The 16,589-nt window shown below is 38.1% G+C and overlaps 1 protein-coding gene across 2 annotated transcripts; it reads right to left on the reverse strand.

Annotated features, from left to right (window-relative positions):
* Positions 1–10,000: 10,000 nt before the first annotated feature.
* On the reverse strand, positions 10,001–10,969 carry LOC112634665 (transmembrane protein 14B). Of its 2 annotated transcripts, XM_025402342.1 has the most exons (2): positions 10,710–10,807; positions 10,001–10,607 (listed from the first exon to the last, which is right to left on the reverse strand). In XM_025402342.1, exons 1-2 carry the CDS (start codon positions 10,805–10,807, stop codon positions 10,463–10,465), a joined length of 243 nt encoding a protein of 80 aa, XP_025258127.1. In that variant the 3' UTR covers positions 10,001–10,462. The 2 variants fall into 2 exon arrangements, with proteins under 2 accessions (XP_025258127.1, XP_025258126.1); XM_025402341.1 differs by having other exon boundaries at positions 10,001–10,969.
* Positions 10,970–16,589: the final 5,620 nt, after the last annotated feature.

The following is a 16,589-nucleotide window of genomic DNA, read 5'->3' on the forward strand; positions in this document are numbered from 1 at the left end:
TTTGAACTCCTGGGCTCAAGTAATCTTCAATGTTTCAGCCTCCCAAAGTGCTGAGATTATAGGTGTGAGCCACAGTACCCAGCCAGCATCTTTCATGTCTTATCCAAGAAATCAGTGACAAATCCAAAGTTTTGATGCTATTTTCATGTTTTCTTCTAAGACTTTTACAGTTTTAGATTTTACATTTAGTTATTTGCTATGTTTGAATATGGTTTTTCCCCGCTAAAACTCGTATTGAAACCTTGATTCCCTGTGTGGCAATTTTGGCAAGTGAAACCTCTAAGAGGTGGAGCCTAATGGGAGGTATTTAGGTCATGAGGACTCTGCCCTTGTGTGTGGTTCGGTGCTGTTCTTGCAGTAGTGAGTGCACTCCCATTCTGACAAAATTGAATTGCTTATAGCAGGAATGGATTAGTTCCTTCAGGAGTGAGTTGTTATAAAGCCAGAATGCCCCTCAGGTTTTGCCTCTTGACATGTTTTCACTTCCCCTTTGACCTTCCACCATGTGGCGTTGCAACACAAAAGCCTTCACCAGAAGCCAAATGATGCTGGCGCTATCTTTCTCGAAGTTACCAGCTTGCAGAACCATGAGCTAAGTAAACTTTTCTTTATAAATCACTCAGTCTCAGTTATTCTGTTATAGCAACACAAAGAAGTCAAAGACAATCTCTGATCCATTTTTAGTTTTGTTTTTTGTTTTTTGTTTTTTGAGACAGAGTTTCGCTCTGTCGCCCAAGCTGGAGTGCAGTGGCATGATCTCGGCTCACTACAAGCTCCGCCTCCCGGGTTCATGCCATTCTCCTGCCTCAGCCTCCCAAGTAGCTGGGACTACAGGCGACTGCCACCATGCCCAGCTAATTTTTTGTATTTTAAGTAGAGGTGGGGTTTCACTATGTTAGCCAGGATGGTCTCAATCTCCTGACCTCTTGATCTGCCCACCTTGGCCTCCAAAAGTGCTGGAATTACAGGCGTGAGCCACCACGCCCAGCCAGTTAATTTTTATATATTGTGTTAGATAAGGTGATATATACTGTCAGAAAACTGGGTGTTCTTTTATATGTGAATATCCAGTTTTCTAGCACAATTTGTTGAAAAGATGGTGTTTTCCCCGTTGAATGATCTTAGTACTGTTATTGAAAATCATTTCACCACATATGTGAGGTATGTTTCTGGGCTATTTTATTTCATTGGTGGATGTGTGTGACTTTATGCCAGTACCACAGTGTTTTGATTACTACAGCTGTATAGTAAGTTTTGAAATCAGGAAGTGTGAGTCCTTTTATATTAGTCTATTTAGCGTTTCTATAAAGAAATACTTAGGTTGGGTGATTTATAAGGAAATGAGGTGTATTTTGGCTCACAATGCAGAGTGTATAAGAAGTCTATTTTGCATTTCTATAAAGAAATACCTGAGATTGGGTGATTTATAAAGAAATGAAGTATATTTTGGCTCACAATTCTGCAGTGTGTACAAGAAGTCTACTTTGCATTTCTGTAAAGAAATAACTGAGGTTGGGTGATTTATAATGAAATGAGGTTTATTTTGGCTCACAGTTCTGCAGAGTGTACAAGAAGCATAGTGCTAATATCTGCTTCTGATGAGGGCCTCAGGAAGCCTAAAATCACGATGGAAGGCAAAGGGGGAGCAGGCATGCGACATGGTGAGAGAGGCAACAAGAAAGAAAGAGAGGAGGGAGGGGCCAGACTCTTTTTAGCAAGCAGATCTTATGGTAACTCATAGAATAAGAACTCATTCATTACTGCAAGGGAGGTACACCCATGACCATTAATAAGGGATCTACACCCATGACCCTAACACCTCCCATCAGGCCCTACCTCCAATATTGGAGATCACATTTCAACATGAGATTTGCAAGGGACAAATATCCAAATTATATTACACCCAGCTTTGTTTTTCTGCAAGATTGCTTTGGCTATTCAGGGACCACGTAAGATTGCCTGTGAATTTTAGGATGGGTTTTTCTATTTCTGAAAATCTATCTTTGGAATTTTAATAGGGATTGCATTGAATCTGTTGATGACTTGGGGAAGCACTGACATCTCAACAATATTAAATCTTTCCATCCATGAACATGGGATGTCTTTCTATTTATTTATGTCTTCTTTAATTTCTTTTAGCAATGTTTTGTAGTTTTCAATATTTGCATTTTTATTTTCTCACTTAAGTTAGTATCTAAGTATTTAATTCTTTTGATGCTATAGATGAGATTGTTTTTATAATTTTCTTTTCAGTTGGTTCATTTTTAGTGTATAGATATGCAACTGAATTTTGTGCATTGACTTTGTATCCTGCTACTTTGCTGAATTTATTTATTACTTCTAACAGTTTTTTGATGAATTAGGGTTTTCAACATATAAGATTATATCATCTGCGAACAGAGACAATTCTACTTTTTTCTTTCTGATTTGAATGTCTTTTACGTCTTTTTCTTCCCTGAATACTGTGTTTACAACTTCCAGTTCTATGTTGAATAGAAATAGCAAAAATAGGCATCATTGCCTTGTGCTTGATTTTAGAGAAAAAGCTTTCAGTCTTTCACCATTGAGTTTTATGTTCATAGTGAGTTTTTTCACATATGGCTTTTATTATACTGAGGCAGTTTCCTTCTATTCCTAATTTGTTGATTTTTTTTTTTAATTATGAAAGGCTGTTGAATTTTGTCAAATGCTTTTTCTACATCAATTGAGATAATTATGTGGTTTTTTTTTTCCCTTTGTCTTGTCTCAGTCCATTTGGTGTTGCTATACCAGAATACCCATGGCTGGATAGTTTATAAAGAAAAGAGGTTTATTTAGCTCACAATTATGTAAGTTGGGAGGTTCAATAACATAGCACCCAACTTCTGACGAGGCTACAGTCTGGCTAAAAACATGGTGGAGAAGCCGAAAAGTGAGCAGGCATGTGCAAAGAGATCACATGGTGAGGGAGGAAACAAGAGAGTCTGGGAAGCAAAAAACTCGCCGCTGTAACAACATGCTTTCTGGTAAATAATTCCATTCTGTGAGAGCAACAACTCACTCACTGCTATGGAAGGGCATTAATCTACTTATGAGGGATTAATCCTTATGACCCAAACACCTCCCACTAGGCCCCTCCTCCCTACAGTGCCAAACTGGGGATCAAATTTCAACATCAGTTTTGAGAGTAATAAACCACATCTAAACCATAGCATTTTGTCCCAGGCACCAAAAGTCATGTTCTTCTCACATACAAAATAGAAACATTTGCTCCCAATAGTTTCAAAAGTCTTAACGTACTCCATCACCAAATCAAAAGTCCACAGTCTCATCTGAGAGCCTGTGAAAATGTTTTTAAAACTTACTTTCAAGATACAATGGTGGGACAGACATTGGGTAAACATTCCCACTCCAAAAGGGAAAAATAGGCCAAGAGAAGGGAGGAACAGGCCCCATACAAATCTAAAACCAGCAGGGCATACAATTAAATCTTAACACTCCAAAATAATCTTTCACTCCATATGCTGCCTCCTGGACACACTGGTATGGGGATTGGGTCCCCAAGGCCTCAGAAAGCCCCACCCCAATGGCCTTGTTGCATGGGTTGGAGGCTAGTGCCTGTAGCTTTCCCAGGTAAATGTTTCACACTGCCAGTAGCTATACAATTCTGTGGTCTTGACAGTGGCCATGTTTCCACAGATCCATTAGGCATCACCCCTGTGGGAGCTTCTCTGGTGGCTCCACCCTTGTGGCAGGTTTCTGCCTGGGCTCCCAGGTTTTCCATTACATCCTCTGAAATCTAGGTGGAAACCTCCACATCTCCATCACTCTGGCATTTTGCATGCCTGCAGAATTAGTGCCATGTGGACCCAGATGCTGCCAAGGCTTATGGCTTGTACCCTTTGGAGCAGCAGCCCAAGCTGTATATGTGGCTAGTTGAGTCACAACGGATTGGCTGAAACAGCCAGGATGTAGTGAGCAGTGTCCTGAGGCAACCCTGGGCAGTGTGCCTATGGGGAATAGTTGGAACTGTCCCCTGAAACCATTCTGATCTCCTAGAAGTCCTCTGGCCTCCTCTGGTAGCTGGTCAAGCTGGGCCTTAGGAGACCAATGTTGGCCTGCCCAGGTACTGCTCGAGAGTTTTACTCTAGAGGGGCTCCTTTGAGCTCGGGTTTGCAAATTCCCAACTGGAATTGTTTTGCTCAATTTTCATCTTAGATGATCTATCATCATCTTCTAAGTCCAAACTGTGGTTTGTAATAAGACACATTTTTTTTTTCCTTTTGGACTTTCAGCGTACAGTATAGAACAAACCCCACCAGAGACATATCTGAGTTAGCAAAACATTTACTCCATTTCCCTATAGCAAATTATTCCACATAGTACTGCTTGTGATTGCAAAGATACCACTGTTTTACAGCCAATAATGAATGAATGATGGGCAATTTTACTAGAATTGCTTTTCATTTTTGTCAGCTTTATAAAAGTTTTCACATTTTCACGTATATGTTTCCAAAGAGTGAATGTGCATGGGGAAAGATTCTGAGAATTAATTTCGCACATATTTTAACAACTCGAGAGAGAACATATATGATTTATTGTCGGTTGTTTCAATAATGTTTCTACAATGAAAGAATTCACAAGGCTAAAAAGTTATATTCTGTATTTAATTTACTTGTGCAAATGTCTATATAGGCTTTTATTACTAACTCCATGATTTTCTATCATCACTTAAAGCTAATGGACAAATGTTGACTATTTGACACAAAACCTTGTTCTTCCATTTTAAAAAGTTTTTCCAAATGGTGGATTTAAGGCTCTCTTTGGAGCCGATTTTATTATTCTGTTACATAAGAATGTGTTCAGGGACAACAAAGGCATAATGTGCAAATTAGTCCTCTATTCAATTAAAAGTTCAATACACAGTATTAATTTGACCTTATATTAGTAGGTAAAATTATAAATTTAGTGACCAAGCAGAATCATATGTCAACAGCTATAATATTAAAATCATTACTGTAGCATGATTTCTTTAGGCTACATCTGAGAACTGTTCTTTCCTGTCATCACAAATGATTTTGTCATTCCCACTCCCACACCAAGAGACTTGATTAAACGCTAGCATAGCTCAAGGCCCTGACCTGGGATCAACCCAGCCCTCCTCAAGTTCCTGTCTGGGAAATCTCAAGGTTGTTGAAAAATTTACTGTTTGCTCTAGCCAACATCTGAAGACTTGGCCCCTGTCTCCCAGCTCTGTGGGAGGGTAAGAGCCTAACTTCAATAAGCACTAGTTAACAAACCCAGATGGTCTAATCACATTGGCCAACCCCTTTTACCCAATTATTGTAATGTTTCACTTCCTTGACTTTGGTTGAGACAGGCTGTTTCTGTCTCTTCACTCTCTCATTTTCCCATTAAAATGCCTGGTCATCTCTATATGGATTGGAGTTGAGCTCATTTACATACTGGTTTGTCTTCATAATCTTTAACTAGTATCTGGCTTTGTTTTTCTTTAACACATTTAGCCAAAACTTGAGCTAAACCAATTAAAATACAGAGGCATAGAAACTTTTCACTCACCTGAGAAACATGTCAATAGCAATAGTGTATGAATTAAGTATAGTTGAATGGCAGCTGGCCACAGTCATGACAGTAAGTGATTTACAATCCAGTCTTGTGAGAGAATTTGAAATAATGCTCTGCTCATCTCAATCATTCCCACTATAAAACAAAAGAATCAAAGAGGGAAGTCTTTCTACAAACAAGTAACAAATCAAGATGAGGTGTAGTAAAAACAATGATAATAATAAAAGCATCTCCTGTGTCAAAGTATTAATTTTTCTATTGGTTATCAGAGTAGAAAAAAATACATTTTTTTATTTACCCCTTTTAGGTTTATTGGCTTGGAGTCCATGAATCAAACAAATAACAGACAGATTAACAAGAGAAAAAAACAGTTTTAATTATGTACATAGCTATGTACGTAAACACCAGAGTTTATAAAGAAAAATGTTCCTCAAGGAGGTAGCCAGATGGTTAAGGCTTTTACAGTATTCCATTTTTAGCTCAACAAAGGAAAAGGAATTTGGGACTTCTAGGTTAGCAGGCAAGTTATAGGAAGGTGACCAAGAAAAGTATGGTAAACAAGGATTGTTTAGTGCTTTCTCCACTGATAAGAGTTATTGAGTCCTCTTCTCCGTAAGGGAAAAGGAGACACCTTTAAAGATGGAAATTTTCTAAATTTCCTTTATTAAAGGAAAATTTGTGCCCTACTTTTAGAGCTTTTTCTGTGTCTGTTGGTCTTGATGGCCTTTAGCTAAAATATTCAACGTAACAGGCATATTTTGGGGGGTATAGCATATCTTGGTACCCTTCGTGGTGACAAATTCCATTTCTGTTGGGCATTCCTAGGGGTTAGTGCTAGATTTCCATGCTGACCAACTGGGAAAAGGAGGTGGGAACAGAAAAGGGCACTGTGGCTGTCTCTCTAACAGTCTTTCCTCAGATGATCACTCAAAGCCAACTGTCCCCTACCTGTGATTGGGCTAAAGAAATGTGAGATGTTTTCACCAAAGTTGTCAGGGGAAAGAGCCAGTTGTCTTTGAATCCTGCACATGGACAAGGACACACGTGTACCCAGTTTTGCTGGTAGCCATATTATGACAATGAGGAAAAGCAACCCTACAACGAAGTGAGTGTCATAAATAGCAGCACGGAGAAGGAAGCTGGATTCTAGATGATATTGCTGAACCATGGAATCGATTGAATTACTTAAGATAATAAATTCCCTTATGGTTTAGGACATTTTGAGTTCATATTCTGTTACTGGAAGCCTAAAAACAACAGAGCCCACGGAAGGAGTCAGTGTTCTCCATGGAGGGAAGGTGGGCCTTCTAGCTCAAAGGAGCACCTCTGGAGTTAAGCTCTCGAGCAGTACCTGGGCAGGCCAACATTGCTCTCCTAAGTCCCAGCTTGACCAGCTGCCAGAGGAGGCAGACATTTTGATGAGGGAAGGTGGTCAGCAAGGGGGCAAGGAGCAGTGATGTTGAAACCAGCAAGTCTGTGAAGTCAGTTAAATGTGCCAAAATATTTGGGTGAGGTAGATGGGGAGACGAACATTAAAGAGAGGAAAAATGAAGAGAAAAAAGGAGAGGCCAGAGATTGCTTTTCCTATACTCTGGAAAAGTACCAGTTCCATATGAATTACCTGGTTTACTTGTTTGTTTTTAAAGATCAGCTAGAACTTACCTCTGAATCTATCTGATTCTGGTGATTTTTTAGATAGTAGGTCTTTGAAGCTTCCTTCTGTCTCTTCTGTAGCATTTGATCTATTCAAGTTTTTTGTGTTTCTTCTTGGGTCAATTGTGTTAGTTTATATTTTGCAGGAACATCATTTATTCCCTCTAGGTTTTTTGAAATCTTGCCATTGAATCTAATATTCTCTTAGAATGTTTTCAGTGTCTTATCTTTGATTGTCTCTCTCTCATTTCTTATCTTGTGTATGTTTCTCTTAGTCAGCCTTCTATTGACTTTCCTTTTTAGGTTTATTTATCCTTTCTACTATTTTACTTATTATTTTGCTTTCCCGTTCATTATTTTCCTTCTTCACTACTTTAATCTTTCCACTTTTGTTTGGTTTTGTTTTCTTTTTCTAATTTCTTAAAGATGAGTATTGTTCTTTACTTTTCAGCTCTTAATCTTTAATGGCAAAGGCACTTAAAGCTATAAATATTCCTCTCATAGATTTCCATATGTCTTACTGGTTTGACATAAATAGTAGCTCTTGCCATTGCTTTGAAATCATTTTTAATTTTGGTTTTTATTTTCTTTTTGACCCAGAGCTATTAAAGTGTTGTTACTTTATTAAAGTGTTGTTGTTAATTCATAAGTGTTTAGAATTTTTGTCATTCTTTATTTCTTATTTCTGAGTTTTATTAAAGAATATGACCTGTAAAATTGACCTTTAAAAAAAGTTACGTTTTTTCAACCAAGAGTATGACCAAATGTCATAAATACTCCATGAACATGCAAAACTATGAATATTTTCTACTTAATACTTTCTACTCAAAGGATATATGGTTTAATATTGTAGGGTAGGAAGAATATCTTCTCACTTCTAAGTTGTTTGCTGAGGCTGTAAGATACAGATTAACAAGAGAAAAGTATACAAATTTATTTAAAATCTGTTTTACATAACACAGAAGTGGAAATGAAGACCCAAAGAAACAGTTAACCCTGAGTATTTTTATACTAGGTTTGACAAAGAGTAGAAAGTTGTCGAAAAATATGATGGGGCAGAGAGGGTTTGAGCTAGGATAGCAAACTGGAGGAAACTCAGCAAGGCTTATTGGTTTAAATTACTTTCAACATCCCTCCATCTTCCCATCTTCGGTGTTAAAGATGTGCTTCTCTCTGAGTATCGAGAAGGTACCTCTCATGTGAGGGTCTTATGTCGTATTTCAGGGAGAAGAAAGAGTCAGAGTGTCCTTCCTCTACCTGCCGTTTTTCAGATTCCTTCAGCTTGAAATATTCAATATGGCAAGCTGCCATATTTTGGGGTAGTATATCCTGAACCCCATCATTTCAATAGTTTTACTGTTTAATTTCTGCTTGTCATTATTACTATTTTTTGCCCCATTGGATTTGGATGATTCTGAAAGACGTATATGTTTCTAAATGAAGTTATCCTTGCATTTCTAACACTTTATATATTTATCTGCTGTATCTAATACATACAAAGTAATGACTAGTGTATCTTTTACCTAAATTGTACTTTTTAGCCTAGGATGGTGACTGATGCCTGTAATCCTAGTGTTTTGGGAGGCCAAGGTAGGAAGATCTCTTGAGCCCAGTAGTTCAAGGTTGCAGTGAACTATTATCATGCCACTGTATTTCAGCTTGGTCAACAAAGTGAGACCCTGTCTCAAAAAAAAAAAAAAAAAAATTTCTTTTTATCATTATGTATTATTCATCTTTAATTTCATTGGTGGTTTTAAGCTTAAATTCTGCCCATCTGGTATTAACGTGAATTTCTGCTTTCTCTTTGTGATATCTCTTTGTCCATTTCATTTTTCAGTCTTTAAAAAACTCACTATTTTAAGCATTAAAAAACAATAAACAGTGTATTGCTTGATATTGTTATTTAACTCAACCCGCCAGTCTCTGTTTTTCAATAGAAAAGTTTAGCCCATTCATGTTAAGTATAACAACTATTTTATTCATTCTATTTTATTTAATATTTATCTTTGGTCTTACTTTGCATTTCCTCTTTTTTCTTTCTTCATTTTTGCTGATTTGTTCAGGTTGCTCTACATTCTCATTTTCTTATTAATTACCTTCCCTTTATCATCACACACAAGTGTCTGGACTATCATATGAAATCCTCATGCTTTTTCCTTTCAACCAAATCACTCCTTTTCTCACTGTTCCCACCAATAAATGAGACCTTTGAATACCTTTACTTCTCCGTTCTTCCTGCCAGGTTACCTTTAAATTTTTACTCTACAGAATAGAATCTATTCTACTTTCTTTTTTATTTTATTTTATTTTTTTCTTGAGATGGAGTTTTGCTCTTGTTGCCCAGGCTGGAGTGCAATGGTGCCATCTCAACTCACTGCAATCTCTGCCTCCCGGGGTTCAAGCAATTCCCCTGCCTTAGCCTCCCGAATAGCTGGGATTACAGGCACACATCACCATGCCCAACTGATTTTGTATTTTTAGTAGAGATGGGGTTTCTCCATGTTACTCAGGCTGGTCTAGAACTCCAGACCTCAGGTGATCCACCCACCTCGCCCTCCCAAAGTGCTGAGATTACAGGTGTGAGCCACCGCGCCCAGCCCTATTCTACTTTCAAATACTTTTTTTGCTGATACGGCTTAATACTTTGGGTTCTAGGCTATTATTAGATTTCTCTTGCAGTAAATTCTTCTTTTTAAGATTGCTTATTTAGCTATTAATCTCACTCTGTTAACACCTATTTGCATCTAACTTTACTTACTGCAAGCTATACTGCTTACCATTCTTTTTTTTTTTTTTTTTATAGTAAACTTTATTTTCAATGATATTTCACTTAACATAATTTCAAAGTCAGTCTGTGGTCTAAGATGAGCAGAAGAACAGATACTCTATTTTTTCACACTGTTCCTCTGAGCACGGAATGGGGTTTCAGGGTTCTCAATGTCAACACCTAACATTTTACCCTTGAGATTTACCTATAGATACAGAAAGAAGAGAACATCAATATACAAGAATCGATCTCTGTGAGGGTCTCAATAAGCTCATGTTACATCCTCATTATAACCTCTGTAGGGTTATAATGGTAACAACTGATTTTCCACCCCTCCGCCAAGTTTGGTGTCTTTTTTTTTTTTTAGGTAAAATGTCAAATGCAAAAATGCTGCACTTATTTCTCTTAATACATTGAAAATAGGGGAAGATGCAGATTTTTAATCCTTCATGAGTCCAAGCTGGAACATGATTTCTGCTAATCAGATGTCATCAACATACGAACTCCAACTTTGGCGGCCATCAGCAAACTGGCACCTGCAATTAAACCTACAGGCATGACTTTTCCATAGTAGTAGGATCTCAATCCCAAAACACCAACAAAAGTAACAGATGTAGCAGCCAGGAAAACCCAAACGTTCCTTGGATCCTGAGACATCTGGTAAGAACCCAGGCCAGCGAGGCTGCCGAAGAGCAGCCCTGCAGCCAGGGACGCCACCCTTCCTGTTTTTACATAGCCAACGATCCCACCAGAAACAACCACTGCTGTGTAGCCAAAGCCAAACCAATGCAAAGGCACTAATGGGAAGGGGCTCTTCTCCATTCTTCTCTTCTCAGTCCAGACAGGAGACTACCCTAGGCCTGCATCGATCTCCCGAAGGCCCGCGCGGTCCACAAGCGCGCACAAGCCGCGAGGCACACCAGCCAGGTCTCGCCGGAAACGCGTTTGCGTCCGCGCTGCGTCCCTGGAGCGCGGCAGGGCGGAGAGAAAGGCGGGGCGTCCTGTCGCCTGCGCAGTCTGCTTACCATTCTTGTTTCCTCTCTTCATCTTTTACTCTGACCTGGTTTCCCTAAGATGGAATAGGAGGATGATATTTTCTATGAATTCCTGCATAGCCACAAATACATTTTTTCTAATGATAAAAGTATGATAATATCTTGCCTCAGATATAAATTCTTAGATTGTAGTTCTTTTCTCTCTGATATTAGTAATTTTTATTAGCTCCTGAGTTGTAGATGACACAGTCCTGTATCAGTCTAATGTTTCTCCTCCTTCTCCTTCTTCTTCTTCCCCTTCTTCTTCTTTTTCATCTTCTTCCTCTCCTTCTTCTCCTCCTCCTCCTCCTCCTCCTCCTTTCTTCCTCCTCTTCTTCTTCTTCTTCTTGTTCTTCTTCTTCTTCTTCTTCTTCTTCTCCTCTTCTTTTTCTTTCTCTTCTATATGTGTATATATATATATATGTCTATAGACAGATATTTGCATACTTGATCTTTCTGTCTCTGTATTTATAAGATTTATCTTAATCCTTGGAGTTCAGTAATCTTACCAGAATATGTCTAAGTGTGTGGATCTTGGCAGTACATTTCCATCTGCTGACTTGAATAAATCTAATTTTAACTAATTTTGCCTCTCCTCAATCTGTGCTCTTACGTTTTTCTAATATTTACATGTAGGTCTCCTGCATCTTTCTTCCAGCTCTGCTATCTTTTTGCTCATGATTTCTACCTCTTTGAATTGTTGCTCCTTATTTTGAGATACTTCTTCCAGTTGTGCTTTCAGGCTACTAATTTGAACCCAACATAAATCATCTTCTTCAGTTCACCCACTTGCTTGTTCAGTTAAAAAGTCATGGGTTGCTCTTTTTTTTTTTTTTTTTTTCCCGGTCATTGTTCAGTTATTTTGTTATTGTTGTTTGGGTTTTCATTTTTTATATTTTTAAATATTATAAGTAATACCCTTAAGTTCACTTTTAATTTTTTCTAGATCAAGTTGTTGCCTCTCTTCTCTAGCAGTTATGTTTTGCATGGAACTCCTGCTGTGAAGGTTATGCTATTTTAGCCTTAGAGCATTTATTCTCTAAATCAGTCCTTCTCAAACTTTAATGTGTATATGAATCACTCAGGAATCTTCTTAAACTGTTGATTCAAATTCAGAATATCTGGAGTGTGATCTGAGTGTCTGCATATCTAACAAGTTATGCCAATATTTCTACACCTATTTCTAACAGGTGATGCCAATGCTACTGGTCTATGGACTACACTTCCAGTAACACAGCACTCAAACATTAGTATACATCAGAACTGCCTAAAGGGTTTATTAAAATGGGATCATTGGTTCTACACCCAGCGTTTCTGATTCAGTGGGTCTCAGATAGTGCCTGAACATTTGCATTTCATTTTCATGTGTGTGTGTGCTGTGTGTGTTTGTGCATGTGTGTGTAGATAGTAGGTATATATATTTATGAGGCACATGAGATATTTTGATACAGGCATACCATGTGTAATAATTACATCAGGGTAAATGGAGTATCCATCATCTCAAGCATTTATCCTTTCTTTGTGTTGCAAACAATCCAATTCTACTCTTTTAGTTAATTTAAAACGTACAATAAATTATTGTTCACTGTAGTCACCCTATTGTGCTATCAAATACTAGATCTTATTCATTCTATATATATAGCTATATATAGATATTTGCATACTTGATCTTTCTGTCTCTGTATTTATAAGATTTGTCTTAATCCTTGGAGTTCAGAAATCTTACCATATTTTTGTACCCATTAACCATCACCACTTTCTCCCCCACCTCCGCCAACTATCCTTTCCAGGCTCTAGTAACCATCATTTTACTCTCTATATTTATGAGTTCAATTGTTTTAATTTTTAGCACCCACAAATAAGTGAGTGCTAAATGTGAAATTTGTCTTTCTGTGCCTAGCTTGTTTCACTTAGCGTAATGCCTCCGGTTCCACCTATGTTGTTGCAAATGACAGGATATTATTCTTTTTTGTGGTTGAATAATACTCGGTTGTGTATATATACTACATTTTCTGTATCCATATGTCTGTTGATGGGCACTTTGGTTGCTTACAAATCTTAGCTATTGTGGGTAGTGCTGCAATAAACATGGGAGTGAAGATATCTCTTCGATATTGCTTTGATGTGCTTACTTTTGGGTGTATATCTAGCAGTGGGATTGCTGGATCACATGGCAGTTCTATTTTTTATTTTTTGAGGAAACTCCAAACTGTTCTCCATAGTGGTTGTACTAATATACATTCCCACCAACAGTGTATGGAGGTTCCCTTTTCTTCACATTCTCACCAGCATTTGTTATTGCCTCCCTTTTGGATAAAAACCATTTTAACTGGGGTGAGATGATACCTCACTGTAGTTTGTATTTGCATGTCTCTGATGGTCAATGATGTTGAGCACCTTTTCATATACTTGTTTGCCATTTGTATGTTTTCTTTTGAGAAATATCTATTCAGATTTTTTGCCCATTTTTTAATCAAATTATTACATTTTTTCCTGTGCAGTTGTTTAAGCCCCTTATATGTTCTGGTTATTATTCCTTTGTCAGATGAATAGTTGGCAGATATTTTGTCCTATTCTGTGGATTGTCTCTTCACTTTGTTGATTGTTGCCTTTGCTGTGAAAAATTTTAACTTGATGCGATACTATTTTTTCATTTTTGCTTTGGTTGCCTGTGCTTTTGTGATATCACTCAAAGAATCTTTGCCCAGATGTTTTGGAGAGTTTCTTCAATGTTTTCTTTTAATAGTTTCATAGTTTGAGGCCTTAGATTTAAGTCTTCAATCCATTTTGATTTGATTTTTCTATGTTGCTAGAGATAGCGGTCTAGTTTCATTCTTCTGCATATTGATATCTAGTTTTCCCAGCACCATTTATTAAAGAGACTGTCCTTTCCCCAATGTATGTTCTTGGTACCTTTGTAGAAGATGAGTTCACTGTAGATATATGGGTTTATTTCTGGGTTTGCTATTCTGTTCCATTGGTCTATGTGTCTGTTTTTATGCTAGTACCATGCTGCTTTGATTACTGTAGCTCTGTAGTATAAATTGAAGTGAAGTAATGTGATTCTTCTAGTTTTGTTCTTTTTGCTGAAGATAGCTTTGGCTATTCTGGGTCTTTTGTGGCTCCATATAAATTTCAAAATTATTATTTCTATGTTTGTGAAGAATGTCATTGGTATTTTGATAGGGATTGCATTAAATCTGTAGATTGTTTTGGGTAGTATGGATATTTTAACCATATTGATTCCTCTAGTCCATGAACATGAAATATTTTCCAGGCCGGGCGCGGTGGCTCATGCCTGTAATCCCAGCACTTTGGGAGGCCAAGATGGGCAGATCACAAGGTCAGGAGATCGAGACTATCCTGGCTAACACGGTGAAACCCCGTCTCTACTAAAAATGCAAAAAATTAGCCGGGCATGGTGGCGGGCGCCTGTAGTCCCAGCTGCACGGGAGGCTGAGACAGGAGAATGGCGTGAACTCGGGAGGTGGAGCTTGCAGTGAGCTAAGATGGCACCACTGCACTCCAGCCTGGGCGACAGAGCAAGACTCTGTCTCAAAAAATATATATATATATTTTCCATTTTATAGTGTCCTATTCAATTTGAAACATCAATGTTTTATAGTTTTCATTATAGAGAGCTTTCACTTCTTTGATTAAGTTTATTCCTATGTATTTTATTTTATTTGTAGCTATTATGAATGAAATTATTTTCTTGATTTATTTTTCAGATTGTTTGCTATTGGCAAATAGACAGGCTATTGATTTTTGTAGGTTGATTTTGTATCCTGTAACTTTACTGAATTTGTTATCGGTTCTAGCAGATTTTTTGGTGGAGTCTTTAGATTTTTCCAAATATAAGATTATATCATCTGCAAACAAGGATAATTTGATTGCTTCCTTTCCAATTTGGATGCTGATATGGTTTGAATCTGTGTCTCTGCCCAAATCTTATGTTGAGTTGTAATCCCCAATGATGGAAGTAGAGCGTGGTGGGAGGTGATTGGATCATGGGGGTAGAGGTCTCATGAAAGGTTTAATACCATCCCTGTTGGTGCTGTTCTCATAATAGTGAGGAAGTTCTTGTGAGATATGCTTGTTTAAACGTATGTAGCATCTCCCCACTCTCTTTCTTGCTCCTACTCTGACCATGTAAGATGAGCCTGCTTCCCCTTTGCCTTCTGCCATGATTGTAAGTTTCCTGAGGCTTCCCCTGAAGCTGAGCAGACGGCCAGGATCATGCTTCCTGTACAGCCTGCAGAACCGTGAGCCAATTAAACCTCTTTTCTTTATAAATTACCCAGTCTCAGGCATCCCTTTATAGCAATGCAAGAATGGACTAATACAGATACCCTTTATTTCTTTCTCTTGTCTTATTGCTCTAGCTAGGACTTCCAGTACTATGTCAAATAATAGCAGTGAAAGTGGGCATCCTTGTCTTGTTCCAGACCTTTGAGAAAAGGCTTTCAGTTTTTCCTCATTTAACATAATACTATCTGTGGGTAGTCCGTCATATGTGGCTTTTATTGCGTTGGGATATGTTCCTTCTATAAACAGTTTTGTGAAGGTTTTTATCATGAAGGGATGTTGAATTTTATCAAATGCTCATTCAGCATCAATTGAAATGATCATATGTTTTTTGTCCTTCATTCTGTTGATATGATGTATCACACTGACTGATTTGCATATGCTGAACCATCTATGCATCCTTGGGATAAACCCCACTTGGTCATGATAAATGATCTGTCTAATGTATTGTTGAATTGAGTTTAGTAGTATTTTGTTGAGTATTTCTGCATCGGCCTGTAGTTTTCTTTTTTGGTTGTGTCTCTGTCTGATTTTGGTATCAGGATAATACTGGCCTCATAGACTGAGTTTGGAAGTATTCCCTCCTCTTCTATTTTTTGGAATAGTTTGAGTAGGATTAATGTTCATTATTTATTACATGTTTGATAAAATTCAGCAGTGAAGCCATTGGGTCGTGGGCTTTTCTTTGCCAGAAGACTTCTTATTATGGCTTTGATCTCATTACTTGTTACTGGTCTGTTCAGGTTTTGGATTTCTTCATGATTCAATCTTTGCAGTTTGTGTCTAGGAATTTACCCATTTCTTCTAGGATTTCGCTTTTCTAACACATTCCCAGGTGATGCTGATGCTACTGGTCTGTGATGCACACTTTGAGATCCACTACTCCAGATGGAAATCAGGTCCAGCTGCTGGGGCACCTTATGTGTACACACTCAAGCCAAAGGTAAGAGCCACAGTTGGCTCTACCAGGGAGGTAGGTGGTATACAGCAAGTTCAGCAAGTTGCTGGCTCTTTTTCAGAGCACTGGAAGAACATCCTGGTGGTCTTCTTGCTACAAAGATTAGTGGCCTTTCAGCCTCGGAGAAGGAGTAGATTTGGCCCATTTGTTTAACTCTCCTGCCAAAGAGACCAGCAGGCTTTTCAGGAACACCCACCTGTGCTAGTGCCATCTGTCTCCCCACAGAGAGCTACAAATCTCCTCAGAGCCAATCTGATACTGGCCTCCAGGCTCTGATTCCAACTACAGGACAAAATTCCTGCCC

This window comes from Theropithecus gelada, chromosome 11, assembly GCF_003255815.1.
Source record: "Theropithecus gelada isolate Dixy chromosome 11, Tgel_1.0, whole genome shotgun sequence".
NCBI classification, from domain to species: domain Eukaryota; kingdom Metazoa; phylum Chordata; class Mammalia; order Primates; family Cercopithecidae; genus Theropithecus; species Theropithecus gelada.

Bases quoted from the DNA above. Each gene is read 5' to 3' on its own strand.
- LOC112634665 (XM_025402341.1), bottom strand. From the start codon at position 10,807: ATGGAGAAGAGCCCCTTCCCATTAGTGCCTTTGCATTGGTTTGGCTTT.